Source organism: Clytia hemisphaerica, unplaced genomic scaffold (assembly GCF_902728285.1).
Source record: "Clytia hemisphaerica strain Z4C2 unplaced genomic scaffold, Clytia hemisphaerica genome assembly, whole genome shotgun sequence".
Lineage (NCBI taxonomy): Eukaryota > Metazoa > Cnidaria > Hydrozoa > Leptothecata > Clytiidae > Clytia > Clytia hemisphaerica.
The window spans coordinates 808,429-823,858 of NW_027104356.1; the positions used below are offsets into that span (position 1 = coordinate 808,429).

The 15,430-nt window shown below is 34.4% G+C and overlaps 2 protein-coding genes across 2 annotated transcripts; one reads left to right on the plus strand and one right to left on the minus strand.

The window, feature by feature from the left end:
* Positions 1-1,168: 1,168 nt before the first annotated feature.
* Positions 1,169-13,255, minus strand: LOC136818214 (propionyl-CoA carboxylase beta chain, mitochondrial-like). Its single transcript, XM_067074578.1, has 12 exons — positions 12,977-13,255; positions 6,559-6,672; positions 6,215-6,283; positions 5,804-5,860; positions 5,328-5,441; positions 4,976-5,036; positions 3,004-3,053; positions 2,704-2,745; positions 2,320-2,386; positions 1,846-1,891; positions 1,676-1,750; positions 1,169-1,394 (listed from the first exon to the last, which is right to left on the minus strand). The coding sequence occupies exons 1-12, from the start codon at positions 13,145-13,147 to the stop codon at positions 1,184-1,186; spliced, it is 1,077 nt and encodes a 358-aa protein (XP_066930679.1). The 5' UTR covers positions 13,148-13,255; the 3' UTR covers positions 1,169-1,183.
* A 171-nt stretch (positions 13,256-13,426) lies between these two features.
* On the plus strand, positions 13,427-15,424 carry LOC136818213 (E3 ubiquitin-protein ligase MSL2-like). Its single transcript, XM_067074577.1, has one exon. It carries the CDS (start codon positions 13,517-13,519, stop codon positions 15,173-15,175), a length of 1,659 nt encoding a protein of 552 aa, XP_066930678.1. The 5' UTR covers positions 13,427-13,516; the 3' UTR covers positions 15,176-15,424.
* The last annotated feature ends 6 nt before the right edge of the window (positions 15,425-15,430 follow it).

Here is a 15,430-nt window from a genome sequence, read left to right on the forward strand (position 1 = left end):
AAGAATGAAGACTCAACTAACGTTGAAATAGACAACACTCACGGACGCGCAAGAATGGCCGTCTTATCAAAATCATCACAATCCGACAATTGAAATGGTGAATTTAACGGTAGTGCACTACGTATCAAAAATAACTTTTGAATTCAAAATTAAAGAATGGATAATTGAAATACACATTCAGCATAATGAAGAATGAAATGCTGTTTATATGAAGCAAACAGCTGAAATTATAACCTGGATCCAGAGACAATTTTCGAAGAAATCACGTTCGGCCGGCTTAAGGGCGTGATTTCCGATTGGAAACATGCATATGGTAGATATGAATTATAGTATTATGAATTGTTTAAACTGCAGTATTATGAATGAATTATTATGAATTACCGAACTATGAAAAACTATGAATTTTTACAATGGCATTGAAGAAATAATAAAGAGACTGAAAAACTATCTTACGTTGGTGAATTAACTATCAACAAATTGACAAAAATTTTTAAAGTGACGAGGACGTCACTTGTCGAACGTCGGAGATGTGAGGTTGATGATGATGAATAGTAAACGATAATGAATAATGCAAAGGAGGTTGGGACTGAGCCAACACGATGTTTAATGAACTGAAAATGAATAGACATCAATAGAGTGGGGCTCAGGCCCTCGAGCTCAGACTCTGAATAGGGCGAGAGATTTGAGTTGAGAAAAGGAAAAGAAATCAGGGACTTGAAAAGGAGAACTTAAAGGAGAAGGACTTCAGGGACTTGAAAAGGAGAACTTAAAGGAGAAGGACTTCAGGGACTTGAAAAGGAGAACTTAAAGGAGAAGGACTTCAGGGACTTGAAAAGGAGAACTTGAAGGAGAAGGACTTGAACAGAGACTATCGTTAATTATATGCCAGAGTTACTAAGTTATTTGATGTTATTTATGTTACGCTTATTTGATATTTATTGCTTAATTGAAGAAACAGAATTGATGTTGATTGAAATCTATTAGCGTACCTTTACTACGTGTCCATAGACTTATCCCCAATAAGGGATACCCTGATCGAAGGAACAGATAAGTGATCTGAGAGGTCCCCTCAATAACTAAAGGGTGACCCCAATCGCCTAACTTCCCTTCGTCACAGTACTCTTGCTATTTTCTTAAAATAAGGTTCCTATTTATTAGAATGTTTGAAAGGTAGTCACGGGAGTCAGAAAAACAACAACAAAAAGCAGAAAACTTGAACACAAATAAAATATGCAGATCTTTGACAGAAATACGAAAATTTGGATGAACAATACAATAGTGTAAATTCACAAAGATTAAAAAAAAAACTTACTGATTTCATAACACCTTTAATGTCGTAACCTTTGAGAGGATCACTTGGAATGATACTTTCCAGAACTGGACAAAGTCGGTCCCTTTGGATGAAAAAATGTAAAAGACGAGGTTACAAATAGCTGGCAGTAGAAAGTGTACCATATTTTAATAGGAGCATACTCTTGCACTCCGGTATTCCGGTATCTCGGTATCTTTTTAGGATAATTTTCTACGTATGAAAAAAATGAAAAAAGTTACTCTTCTAGAGACAAATAACAAAATGGATCTGAAGATGTAACCCGAACTATCCTTGTGAGAAAATTTCAGAACCACGCCATTACAAATCATCTAGAGCACAGTGCACAAAGAAAACTTAAATCACCTTGGGTCGCGTGTTGGAATTTCTGGAGATTGATCTTTGTTACTCAATGGAAGAAAGTTGAAAAATTCTCTCAACCTAAAATAAATTGAAGACAACAAAGAAATATTGAAAGACTGAAAACTTTCATAATAAATATGGTAGGAGACAAAAATAACAAGAAATCCTCTTACTGTGAAATTGCATGAATATCATTGTCAAAAGCTCCAGCAGCCACACCTAAATGGAAAATAGATTCGATAGGAAAGGAGATTCGATAGAAAACTAAATTATAAGAGTCTACTACTGACTGAGCTTTCCTTTTTGATATTTTTTGTTCGTGGTAAAGTCCAGTAAAGTAGACAACTAGCAATTTGCATAGTCGCCGTCATTTTGAAAGAAAAACATCAAAATTCAGAACAACAGACTTGTTGGAATTAAAAAATAATGTTTATTATGCTAATCTCCTATTCTAAATGGTAATTCTAAATTGTTAAAATTGTTGCACTTTGGCCTTTCCAAATGATAATTCTATCTCATGCTTTGTATACTTTTATCTATCTTTCAGAATCAAGTAATGATAAAGTAATGGAAACTTTTCCCTCATCTTCTAGATCAAAGGAAAAAGAAAAGGAAAATAATATGATAACAGAAATAAGCATTCTAACCTGAAATTTGTGTATGAACTTTAGCTCCACCCAAGTCTTCAAAAGTAACATCTTCATGAGTAACAGTCTGAGAAAAAATAAACGAAAAATGCATTGAAATTAAACAGTTCCCTGAATTCCAAACCAAGTATGTTATGAAAATGAGAGTTGTCAAACCCTAGATATACTCTAACGTAAATCTTCAGCCATCTGGAAAATACATTCTCCAGAGTGAGGTAATCCTTTTTGAACAAAAACAAAAGATAGTATACCTTCCCCCAAGTGATAGTCTCTATTACTAATCTAGTTCAATAAGGATTTTAAAGATTTAAGAATATTGTTTTTTCTTTGGTAACTTGGCAGTGTAAGAAAAGCAACAAGAAAGAGTAGACTTAATCAAAATACCTTCACGACATCAGGACCAGTGATAAACAAATACGAAGTATCCTAAAGGTAAAACAGTAAAATACTTTGTCAAACGTGTAATACACCTATCAGTTCTGCGTCTTTATATCTGCTTGCTTGGGAAAGAATTGGGTTTGAGTCAAATTACCCCAGAAAAGTTCGAGTTGATCGATGTATAGAGCCAAGGACTTTTGAGAATGCATCAAATGTCTCAAGTCATTTTTTGTCGTGCACCTGTTGGTTTGATGATGAAAATGAGACCCCTTCAAATTATAAAGAGTATTGTGAAACTAGACTAACCTTAACCATGAATGTGAAATCTGTAATGGCTGGTGAATATACTGCACCACCTATAAAAACAAAGTTCAACATGATATTGCCAGTCTGCTGAAATTCTTTGGTGTTCAAATCCAGTTGTTCACAATGAAGTTTTACTTTTATTTTCTGAATAGTTTCATAAATTTAAATTTGGCGTGTTTGTAATACCAGGGGGGGGGGGGTTGGTACTAAAATCCAAGACACATATGAGTACTAAAAGGTTTTTTGACGATTTTTGACATACCCTAACCTAATTTTTGAAAAAGGAATTTTAGTACACATGTACTAAATTTTTTTTTGACATTTTAGCATAGTGACCACCTAAATTAGGCTTATTTTGGAATTCGTTTCAGAGAATGGGTCTTTGGACTTTCAATAAAATGCCAACTCTGGTTATTTAAGCTGTCAATGAACCTGATCTATCTCTCTCTATTATAGATAAAGACTCAGAAACAGTCAAGACAATTATGCTCTGCTCTACTCTACTTTAGTTATTGCAAAGATTGATTGGTTATTTTTCACCTCTAATTTACAGCTTGCTATTTCTTTTCTACTCAGTTATCCATGGTTCTTTACAAAATCAAAGCATTCAACTTCGAAAACATTAAATACACCCCTCCTGTTTCACAGCCCCGGTAGAACCTTTTTCCTCAGTGGATTTCCTATTGAAATGATAATGGGGATAGAAATTCTATTGTTCCAAAGTTAAACAAGCAACATGCTGAATGGACATACCTAATGATTAACATCAGATGAAAATAAGAAAAAAGTGACAATAATTGTACAAAAATTCAGAATGGAAAAATAAAGCTTGTGTGTTGAATAATGTAAAATGGTAAAAAGGAATTTCCCCAAATACGAAAATCACTCAAACCATTCAGATCCAAAAAACCTTTCCAAATTTGCCCAAAATAAATTTTTTCTCAAAAATCGGGCTCTGTCACGTTCTGGGCATTGCCATTTTGCATCATTGTGTAAAAAATCAGAAAAAAACAAAGAGTCAACTTTGAGAAAAGCTATATTTTCTTATTTGGTTAAAGGGAATTTCCCCAAAATACGAAAATCCGTTTTTTGAGGCAAATAAGAATTTTCCGGGAAAAACCACTTCAGCCATTCTTTAGAGAATCTTGCCCTCCATCTTTGTACAAAAAATCAGAAAAAAGTAATGACAGGATTTTGCACAAAGTCCAAAAAACCCTATTAGGTAGTTTTTGGCCCAAATTTACCCAAATAAATTTTTTCTCAAAAATCGGGCTCCGTCACGTTCTGGGCATTGCCATTTTGCATCATTGTGCAAAAAATCAGAAAAAACTAATGAGCCAATCCTGAGAAAAGCTGGTAACAGACGAACGAACGAACGAACGAACGAACGAACGAACGAACGAACGAACGAACGAACGAACGAACGAACGAACGAACGAACGAACGAACGAACGAACGAACGGACATGGGTTAATTTATAGAACCTCCACCGGGGCACCCGGAGGTAGGTCCAAAAAATCCAGTGGGGATGGTTTTGGAAGGCAATTTTTAAACATGAAATTTCGAGTGGGGATGAAATGAAAGTCAATTTCCCAGTGGGGCTGAAATTCAAGGGTATTTTCCCATCGAGGACGAAATTTTTGCTTAATTTTTGACACAGAGGTGTTTAAATCTTATATGAAAAGTTTTTATTTTTTTCATTTTGCCTAAAATGCTCGGTCAATAGTTAAATTTCCTAAAATTTGGTGATTTTTAGTACTCATGTACTAAAATTTTTCTTAGATTTCTTGAAGACCCCACCTAATTTAGGATTTTAGTACACATGATACTAAAATGCTTTAAAGCTTTTTTTGTAATACCACCACGTCACTAAAAGTCATGATGTCTGAAATTTTAGTACCGACCCCCCCCTGGTAATACCTGAATTTTTTATTACAAATTCAATGTTTAAAAAAATTATAGCACAACTAACCAGCACATGGCCCCATGATGAGAGAGATCTGTGGAATGACTCCTGATGCATTGACATTTCTCTGAAACAAGATGACAAACATTTTAGTATTGCTAATTGATTTTTATAAACATTATGTAATAGTTTTTTTTATTTATTTTTCATATATACAGTATATGAAAAATATATATTTTCCAAATTCAAGAAATTCTTTGAACCAAAAATGTGTGAATTTAATTATGTTAGTCAATAAATCCCTGCAATTTTGCAATATTTATGTAAAGTTGAGTGTTGATCATCGTTGTTTTGAAAAAGAGTTAATAAAACATCTTTAAAATGAAATCTATGATATGATTTATTGCATCAAAATTACCTGGAAAATATGAGCATATCCTGCGAGTGACTCTACACCTTCTTGAATTCTAGCACCACCAGAATCATTCAATCCGATAACAGGACAACCTAACATCATTGCTTTGTCCATTATCTTAAGAAGTATGTTGAAAGGGGTTATAAACACTTCATACAATACCATTTTGCAGAGAAAATTACTTATATCGTATGAAAAAATATAAACAAGAAACTCCAAAAAACTTGAAAGTTGCAAATTTTAATCTTCTGAACTACTTATAAAATGAGATGAGACTTCAGATGAGAAAGGCCAGGAAAGGCAGACCCTATTCAAAACAGCATTTGCTATTCAAAGATAGGGAAATCACTGCTCTTACCTGACTCTGCAAACTCCTGCTCGCATCTACTACTTATAATATGCTGAGCCAACATTGAAAAGATCAGAAGATCAGAAAATAAAAATAAAAACTTGTTTATTGGAGGCTTGACAAAACTTACCTTACAAATCTTTTTGGCATGAGCCATCGATAAACTTCCACCAAAAACTGTAAAGTCCTATGAAAATTTATCACAGAATTTAGAAAAGATGTTATATACACTTTTCTTTTTCAAGTTTGGGGGGGGGGGCGTTATTGATAATACAAACCTAAGCCATATTATTAAAGTGGCTCAAGCACTAAGGATAAAAGATTCTTATTTTTCAATTTCATTTTCAACAGTTTTGAAATTTCATTCTCATAGATATAATGTGAAGAAATTCATAGAATTTCTGTCCAACTATCTTCTTTCAAGAGATTAGGGTGGTAGGGCAGCAATGATATAGAGTGAATTGATAAAGACACAGTTGTTAAAAGAAACCAAGCAAAAAATCTGCACACAAAGGCAAAATATGGCTGTAAGAGTGTTCACCTGGCTGAAGACAAATACAGGTCTGCCATTAATTTTTCCATGACCAGTCACAACACTGTCACCTGTGAACTAAAGAGAAATCTTCTTTTAGAAATGTTCTAATCATCTCTTCTACGTAATGAAATTGTCTCTGAAGTTTATTTATATCAAGAATAAAGGATAATATCTCATTACCACTCAAATCTTCAAAAAGGATATCAAAAAGGTACAGCTGCTGAGACAGTAATCAAAACCCATTTGTTGACAGTTTAAAAGAGAAAAGGCTTTTCAAGTAAACTTTGCAAAAAAGGCAAAAGCTTTGTTTCTTAAAAACATATAATTTGAAAGCTGCTTTAATTAGTAACCTTTTGGTCTTGCATCCCAAATTCTGAGCAATCGTGCTCCATATACATATCATACTCAGAGAATGTTCCCTTGTCCAAAAGCAAGCCCAGTCTTTCACGAGCTGTAAGTTTTCCCTAAAAAGAAGATAATGGTATTATTGTTTTTCATTCCTGATTAAATTAATTTAGTATTTGCCAAGGATTTTAGATACCCTTGTGTAGAGACTCCTAGTATACCAATACTTCAGAAAGTCTCAGATAACATCAAAATATTAAGATTAGAAATAGAATGACAATGAGCCACCATAATTTTTGCATATAATTCAACATTGATCTGGGCCCCCTGATTTATAGCTGAAAATACTTGTTTAAAACTACATGTTGCGCTGGACCTAGTAGATCAAAACAGGGGTTTAATATTTTCTTGAACAGGAAAGAAAGTATGACATCATAATTTAGGCAAATACTTTTTTATTTATTGGTTTACCGATCCGCCGACATTATTTTTGCCAAAATAAAAATAAAATAAAATAGAGATTTCTAAAAATTTTATTTACTTTTTCTTCTCCGACCTTCAAAAAGAATTAAAAACAAGTGATACTTTATGGACCTACCTGGTTATCGAAACTAATCAATGAACATTGAAACAATGAAACACATAAGACATAACTGGACAAAATAAAAAATATATAATGAAAGGATGTCTATTGGGAGAAATTATCAACCCTATTGAAAAAGCTAAAAAAAACTATTAAACGCTTTTCTTTATAAAAACAATCCACATTCAGAAAAATACACAGCTTAATAAATAAGGTTTCTAGAAAACTCAAACCATCGCGCTCTACCGTGACATTTTCTTCTTTGAGAAAAAAAATCAGTTTTATTGACAATCGAATCATGATTGATGGTGGGAATTGCTATTTTTGAGAAAAAACAAAGAAATGTTAGGAAAAAGCCCAATGAAAATCTGCAAAAACGGTGATTTCAGTCATATTTCCGGCATTTTCGGCATTTTCGGCCGGAAAAAAATTTTCTCAAAAAATCGAACTCTGTCATGTTTTGAGCATTGCGAATACGCATCTTTCTGCAAAAAAACAAAAAACTAAGGATGAAAATTCGAGAAAATGTCAAAAAACTGGTTTTTCCGGCATTTTTTTTTTCTCGAAAATCGGGCTCCGTCACATTTTGGGCATTGCCATTTTGCATCTTTGTGCCAAAAATCAGAAAAAACTAATGAGCCAATCTCGAGAAAAGCTGGTAACAGACAGACGGACGGACGAACAAAGGTTAATTTATAGGACCTCCAGGTAGGTCCAAAAACCTTTTTTACTTAAACAAGAAAACAAAAGAAAAGAAGAGAAAGAGAGAGGGAGTTAAATGATCTAACACAGCTGTGCCCTATCCTGTCAGGGAGCTTCCATATGGAAGTTTTTTTTCTTCTTTTTTTTTCTTTTTTTTGTAATTGCTTTTATTTAAAGTCCTTTAATTTGATTGTTAAAATTCAAGAGTAATACCAGAAAAGTGGGATGGGGGAACCTAAGTGGGAACCCTAAGGGTGAACCCTAAATGGGAACCTATGTCAGTCTTACACATACACATATCAGTCTTTATGTGTATATTTTTATGTTTACTTTTAGTGTGTTTTATCCATAGACTCTATCTATAATAACATCTTGCACTTTATTTTTTTGTCTTTAAATCTAAAAAATTGTTACTTTAGGAAATTTCATAAAATATTTTATTATTTCCTCTGATTTCAGATTTAAAAAAAAAATTAAAAAAAATTTAACATCAATTTTATTTTCATTTTTTTCCATCCTCCTGTCCAAAACTTTTCCTCATAAATAAAAAAGTAGTTGCCTTACTGCTTTCAATTTGCTTGTTTTAAAAGTTTGGTGTGTGTACTCCATCTTCGTGGATTTACCAATGGCGTCAAAACAGAATAAGACGTGTCTTTAAGAACAAAATTCTAAAAGACTTTTGTTGTTTTGTAAGCATTTCTTTTTGAATTATGAAATTGAAACCAATTCAACCATGGTTTTTTCATTCCTTTAATTTTGCATATAATCTAAGATGGCAGATGGATTGTATTTTCAATTATTTAACATGACATCCTGATTAGCAAATGGTCTATTCAAAAAGGTAATCTTTCATTGTTAAATTTTGAATGCTCTGTGTCTACTGGAATCTGCTAGCTTATATACATTATAGGTAATAGAGCTGCAAGATTTCCCAGTTCTTTTTGCGGTGATGTGCCGCCACGACCTGAAAATCTGGTCAAAACATGTCCATCAACATGTTTCAGAATTGCTCTTTCAAGTTCAAGTTCACTAAGTGGCTGGGGAAAAAGTTTGAACTACCTTAAGTGGATAAATTTTGGCGAGATTAAATTTGGCAAATTTTTGTCAGAAATTGCCAAATTGAATTCTTGTCAAAATTTAAAAAATCTACCATTTGCCGAATTAAATCCCTGCCAAATTTAACAAAATTCTTTTAAGATACAAATTCTATGGAGAATATGCATTTCTTAATAAAATACCATGTACTTTTTTAGTTTACCAGAGACTAAAACCTTCCCATTGCCAAATTATATCCTAAATTTTACAAAATTGATCATTCCCAAAAATATCCCTGCAAAAAATTTCATGTTTGCCAATCGCCAAATTAAATCTATGCTAAAATTAATACACTTAAGGTATCATACCATTGATTGTCATTTTTCTAAGGAAAAAAAATTTAAGCAGTGGAGGCCTACATCATGCCCGTGCAGAAACTACGGGATCTATATTGACGGTGTCGTCTTTTTGTAATCACCTTACAAATTGTAAAGTAGCGTTGACTTTTATTAGCCTTTGTTGCTATCTGTTTGTCAATTTGAAATAAACTATTACATACATACATACATTTAACCCATGATTTTGGCTTAACTGACTGATTTGACACTTTGACTAATTTATTAATCATTTTTCATTTTTTCTTTTAAGCTTTTTTTTCTTTATAAGAAGAACTGGGCCATTCCAGATTTTGTCCGTAAAAGGCAGTTCCAGAAAAAAACCCTGAGAAACCCTGTAGGATTTTCCTAATTATTTGCTCATCTTGTATCAGAAAATTCATAAAATTTGCTCTATTTTTTTGCTAAGTACCAACAACTGCTCTAACTTGGGACTATCTGACAAAATATGGGACAGCAATTCAGCCACCATTTCACCCAACCTCTAAAGTCATTTGATTTCTTATGTGGACATCCCTTGTCTAAATTCAAACCCTTTTCTAGAGCTGAAAAATAAAAAAGATCGAAATTATTTTCTTTGCTTAGTGGTAAGGGAGGATAAGTCTTTTTTCAATCACTGATTCCAACTTTCATATTATTCCTATCTCTAAAGAATGGTGTCGAAATTAGAAGATGGGTGTCGAGATTATAACTAACTGGAACCGCCCATATGGGGGCAGGTGACACTGAGTTTCTGAGAGCAAAATGATTTTGAAAATCTGGAATTCCTGAAGCATTTTCTCAAAAATGAGAAGAAATGGTGGAATTCCCAATACCTTTTCAAAAAATCCAGTTAATTTCCAAGGGTATTCTGGATTTCAAATGGTATTTTGAGGCTTCATTTTTTACGAAAAACGATGGCAATTGTCTGCAGGGCGTATACAAAAAATTTTGGAATGGCCTACCGTCAACTGCTCTGACTTGGGACTATCTGACAAAACATGGGACGGCAATTTGGCTACCATTTCACCAAACCTCCAAAGTCGTTTGATTTGATTAATGAACGGCGTATTAAAAAACACACGATTTCTCTTTCGCACTGAGTAGGCTTTTAAACCGAAATATACCGGGTGCACCAAAAAAAGTATACAGGTTTGTCAAGATATTGTGAGCTTCAGGATTTATATTTTTTGTTCATTCTTTTTTTATTGTATAGAGGATGCTCTAACTTGAATTTTGAGCTATTATACATTAAATTTGAAAAAGTAGTTCGAAAGTTGTTTCCAAAAAACTTTTTTTCCATGTCGAAATTTCAAAAAATCATTTTTTCAAAAATTTTCTCACGTAGCACACCACACCTCTCTTGGAGATTTCCAAAAAAAATTTCCAGCTTTAACAAAAATACTTTTCCACATGGGAATAGCTTGTTTTACCATATTCTCAAATTCTGTAACGACTTTTGATGAACACATTTGCATTTTTTGGTATTTTTATGTGTAAAGAAGGTAAGTGGTAAGAGAAAAGTTTGCTCGCTGTTTTTGATGAATTTTTGAAATTTCGACATTAAAAAAAAGTCAGTTTTTTAAAAATAATTTTCGAATTACTTTTTCAAACCTAATGTATGATAGCTCAGAATTCAAGTTAGAGCATCCTCTATGCGATAAAAAAAGAATGAACAACAAATTTAAATCATGAAGCTCACAATATCTCGACAAAGTTGTATACTTTTTTTGGTGCACCCAGTATACCAGACCTGCTCAATCGAACTTGTCGAACCAATCGAAGAATTGAACTAATCGAACTCCATCAAACAATTAAAGTTTGAATAAAAAAATTAATCAAACTCTAAGATTTTCTAAAAGATTGTGAGTGTTTGATTAAGTTTGAATAGTTCAATCAGTTCGATAAACCAATTTTGTTCGACAAGTTTGTGCTGCTCCGCCACTGTATATTAGCTTCTTTTCAAAGCCAAATTCGGAATATAAATCGGTAAATTACTTCCGATAACGGATCACACACTTTTCCTGTATCCTTTTAGCGCCAGAGGCGGTTTGTTGGGGAGTAGTATTCCGCCACTCGGCCACGCGCGATATTGCAACAGAGGGCTACGGAATTTATTCCGGATAGACAAATATTGGGGTACAATAAACGTCAAGCTGTTAAGTCCAGGAACTGTCGAAATGGCAATCGCATACCAGGACAAAGTTTTTGCAAACGAGGGAAGATATATGAGGATTTAATATCATCGAACTAATCAAACTTTTTACTGACCGAACTAATTGAACTGCTATTGCTTCAAAAATTGTGAGTGTTCAATAAGGTTTGATTAATTTTTTTAATCGAACTTTGATCGTTCGACGGAGTTTGATTAGTTCGATTATTTGATTGGTTCAACAAGTTCGATTGATCGGGTCTGGTATATATGAAAAAAATCCGTAGTGGAACACACGCAAGTGTCTCTAAGTGCACTCTAAGAGGAGGAGCTTTGTTTAGAGGCCTATTCTTGCAACTATAGACGCTTACTAATGAGCGTCCCGTCAGCACCTTGAACTGACTACCCAATTCCCCTCACATGGCAGGCATAGGTTGACCCGGGGGAAAGGAACATTCACTTGCCAAGTGAACTACCGTGAGTGGGGATCAAACCCTGGCCTCCTGCACAGAAGCCAAGGTCGACTACCACTATACCACAGCAATTAAGTTGAAGTTGGTTTGATATTCTATGTTTGACATTTGATATTCGCTTGACATTTGACATTCGTTTGACATTTGTTTGATATTCTCAAATCTGCGTTTTGAAGTTTTGTGACTACTTTTGGAACTGGAAACTATTGGAAGCTAATAGAGTTTATTCTCAAGGGTGTCTGTGCAAAATTTCAGCGCTCTCCATCGCAGCGTGCTCCAACTAAAAATTTGTAACCGTCAAACCTCATTTTGGCCGAAATGACAAGTTGGGCTCCTGTGGGGGGAAGCTGTTATCTTTGGAAGCAAAATTTCAGCGCTCTCCGTCGCAGCGCGCTCCCTCTAAAAATTTGTAACTGTCAAACCTCATTTCGGCCGAAATAGACCTTTTTTCAAAGAGGACGTCCTGTTGAATAATTATGTAGTCCAGCCATAACTGTATCATGCATATTGTAATAATTATGCATGGTTTTATCATTGTTTTTCTGCTGGACTACATAATTATTCAACAGGGTGGCCTCTTTGAAAAAAGGTCTATGACAAGTTGGGCTCCTGTGGGGGAGAGCGGTTGTCTTTGGAACTGGAAACTAATGGTGAAATTTTGCACAGACACCCTTGAGAATAAACTCTATTGGCTTCCAATAGTTTCCAGTTCCAAAGATAACCGCTCTCCCCTGCAGGAGCCCAACTTGTCATTTTGGCCGAAATGAGGTTTGACGGTTACACATTTTTAGAGGGAGCACGCTGCGACAGAGAGCGCTGACATTTTGCACAGACACCCTTGAGAATAAACTCTATCCGCTTCCAATAGTTTTCAATTCCAAAAGTAGTCATAAAAACTTCAAAACGCAAATTTGAGAATATCAAACGAATATCAAACGTCAAACGTAGAATATCAAACCAACTTCAACTTAATACCACGGCACCTATTACAAGTTATGGTCATAAGCAAAAAGAAAAGCCCAACTCTAATGAAGGGAGTCAGGATTAGAGGAGGGATGTAAACAATAAAAAAACTTTGGTATAGCTATAAACAATCATATTTACCTTTTTATGTTGACTTTTGATACGTTTTTCACCTCCACCAAGCAGAGCTGCCTCTTTTTTCTTTTGTATTTTCTCATTTACAGCATTTACAGAGGTAGTTGCAAAGCGAGTTGTAAAAGAAGGTTTAAAGAGTCTAGCCAAAGAGCTACTGCTTCTATACATTAGAGCCATAGTTTTGAATATATTCTCAGGTTTTTATAAAAAATCTTTGAGATACTTGTACAATTATGAAGCAGCCGTGCCCGAAAACACCTCCGGCAACAGGGTCAATGTTTTGGTGGTTTCAGAGTATTGCCTTTTCTGACTTCTTGCGGCATAATTTGTTTTCGTGGTCGCACTACTTTAAAATCGAAATCGATATGAAATGAATCAACAGTTTGTGTGCGTGCGACCATTGACTCTAAGTTTGAATATGGCGCGAATGGTCACGTGGTCAAAACACTTTTGTTATTGTTTGTCTGGTTCGATAATGTTTTGTAGGCGAAATTCCTTGCTCGTAAAACAAGAAAACAGCTGAAGAAAACGAAGTAAACAACAATCATGAATGCTACTATATTATACACTCAACTCTCACATGAAATACTAAAGCTGGATGTTGATTGTAATGATGAAAAGTTGAGTAATTTCATGAAAAACGATCGAGGATTTTACAAACTACGCTCACTTTTATTGTGTCGTGCTTGCCGAGATTTATGCATCGAACCGTTCAGTGCCACGTTCTGCAAGCACTTGGTCTGTAAAGCATGCCTAGAAGGAAAGAAACCTCGAATTTTGGGATGTAAATGGTGCAGAAATGACGAGGATTTGATTGAGGATGTGCAAAGCAAAATTTTGATCGGACTTTACAAACAATTATGCGCCATTTTGAAAGATCTCGTCACTCGAGAGAATACGGACACACCCGGCACTTCGACCTCATCGAACATGAGGGAGAAAATATTGACATTTTTGAACGAAGGATGCTCCCTTCCTGACTTTGTAGTCCCGAAAATTGAGGAAATAGTTTCAGACAAGCAACCACTACCCAAGAGAGGACGGCGTGGTCGGAAAATAGAGGTCAATATCGAATCATGCCCACCTTGTTGCTGTACGTGTGAAAAGAAAGTAAAAACAAGTCAATCTGAGAAAGGTGACAACGATTTAAAGAAAACTGACATTTCCAATGATCCAATAAAGATTACTGCAGCTCAAAGTTCAGAAGAAAGAATAAGTATGGTTCGGAATAGTCCAGGATATGCTTCTGACAGCGTTACTTCAACAGTTCCGGATTCGCTTCCCCCGCCGGACAAACCGCCAGTTCCGAAGCTTAAAAATCATAACAAAGATGGCGGATCTTTAAAAATTAAAAACGCAATAAAAGAGCAACTACCAAAGCGAGAAAAAAGAGGTAGAGGAAGACCTGTCCTTTCCAAAACTACGGAAAGAGCAAACAATTTCAAGAAAAAGGTTTTTGATACAAAACTGAGACCTTTAAAGAAATATGAAGCTGATCTGCCAACAACAAAAGAAGAACAAACTTCAACTACTATTACAACCAAACCAAAAACAACACAGAGTCCTTTAAAACGCAAAAGTCTTCTCCATGTCAAAGAAAAGCTTTTAAAGGAAAAAGAAAGACAACTCAAAGAGAAAATCCAAGAAATAAAAACTCAAGAAAGTCCCAAAAAAATAGAATCACCGCTAAGAATTCAACCATTAAAGTTGACGGTTAAAAAAACAAACAGCAGTAATATTAGCTATAAGATTCAATTTAAACCGGAAGTTAAAACAGAAGTCAACGAGGAAACGTCTGATGCAATTATATTAAGCGATAAAGATGAGGAGGAAGAACCTAACTTAGTGCAAAAAGCTAAGAGAAAAGCCACTTTTGTGTCAAATTATGCGATGTTCTCTGACGAAAGTGATTTTGAACCTGATACTTTCAAGAAAAAAGCAAAATGGACATGGAAACCTTTAGAGAATAGGGACTCTTGTAGTTGTGGAGCGAGTTCAAATGTTAAATATTTTACAGATATTTGTAAAAGAGCACGATGTCCTTGTTATTCACAAGGTCGTGCATGTGTCAACTGCAAATGTAGATTTTGTTCGAATCCGTACTTGTTGGATGATGAGGAAATATGTACAGACAGTGATACTTCCTCGGAGGGAAGTCAAATTATTAAAAATGAAATCGAAGATATCGATGTAGAGACTATGTAAAAAGAAAATTTTTATGTTTCTTTTTTCTTCAAATGTTAGGCTGGATCCAATTTTTTGAAATTTTTAGGTATATAAATTTTATTTCTTTTATATTTTTTCATTCTTGGAAAAAGAAAAAGCAACTCGTTTATTAGGAGATATTGTAAATCTTATGTAAATAAATTAAAACACTAAAGCAGCATTCACACAAAATAAATCGAATCAATCTCTTTCATTCTTGTCCAAGTACTGAAATTGCAAATAATAAATAAAGTC

Excerpts from the sequence above, each read along its gene's own strand:
- LOC136818214 (XM_067074578.1), bottom strand. The coding sequence starts at position 13,147 with ATGGCTCTAATGTATAGAAGCAGTAGCTCTTTGGCTAGACTCTTTAAA. Across the intron at positions 6,284-6,558 it reads TTGGGATGCAAGACCAAAAG|TTCACAGGTGACAGTGTTGT; the intron begins GTTACTAATTAA and ends ATTTCTCTTTAG. Across the intron at positions 1,751-1,845 it reads GATATTCATGCAATTTCACA|GTTGAGAGAATTTTTCAACT; the intron begins GTAAGAGGATTT and ends AATTTATTTTAG.
- LOC136818213 (XM_067074577.1), top strand. The coding sequence starts at position 13,517 with ATGAATGCTACTATATTATACACTCAACTCTCACATGAAATACTAAAG.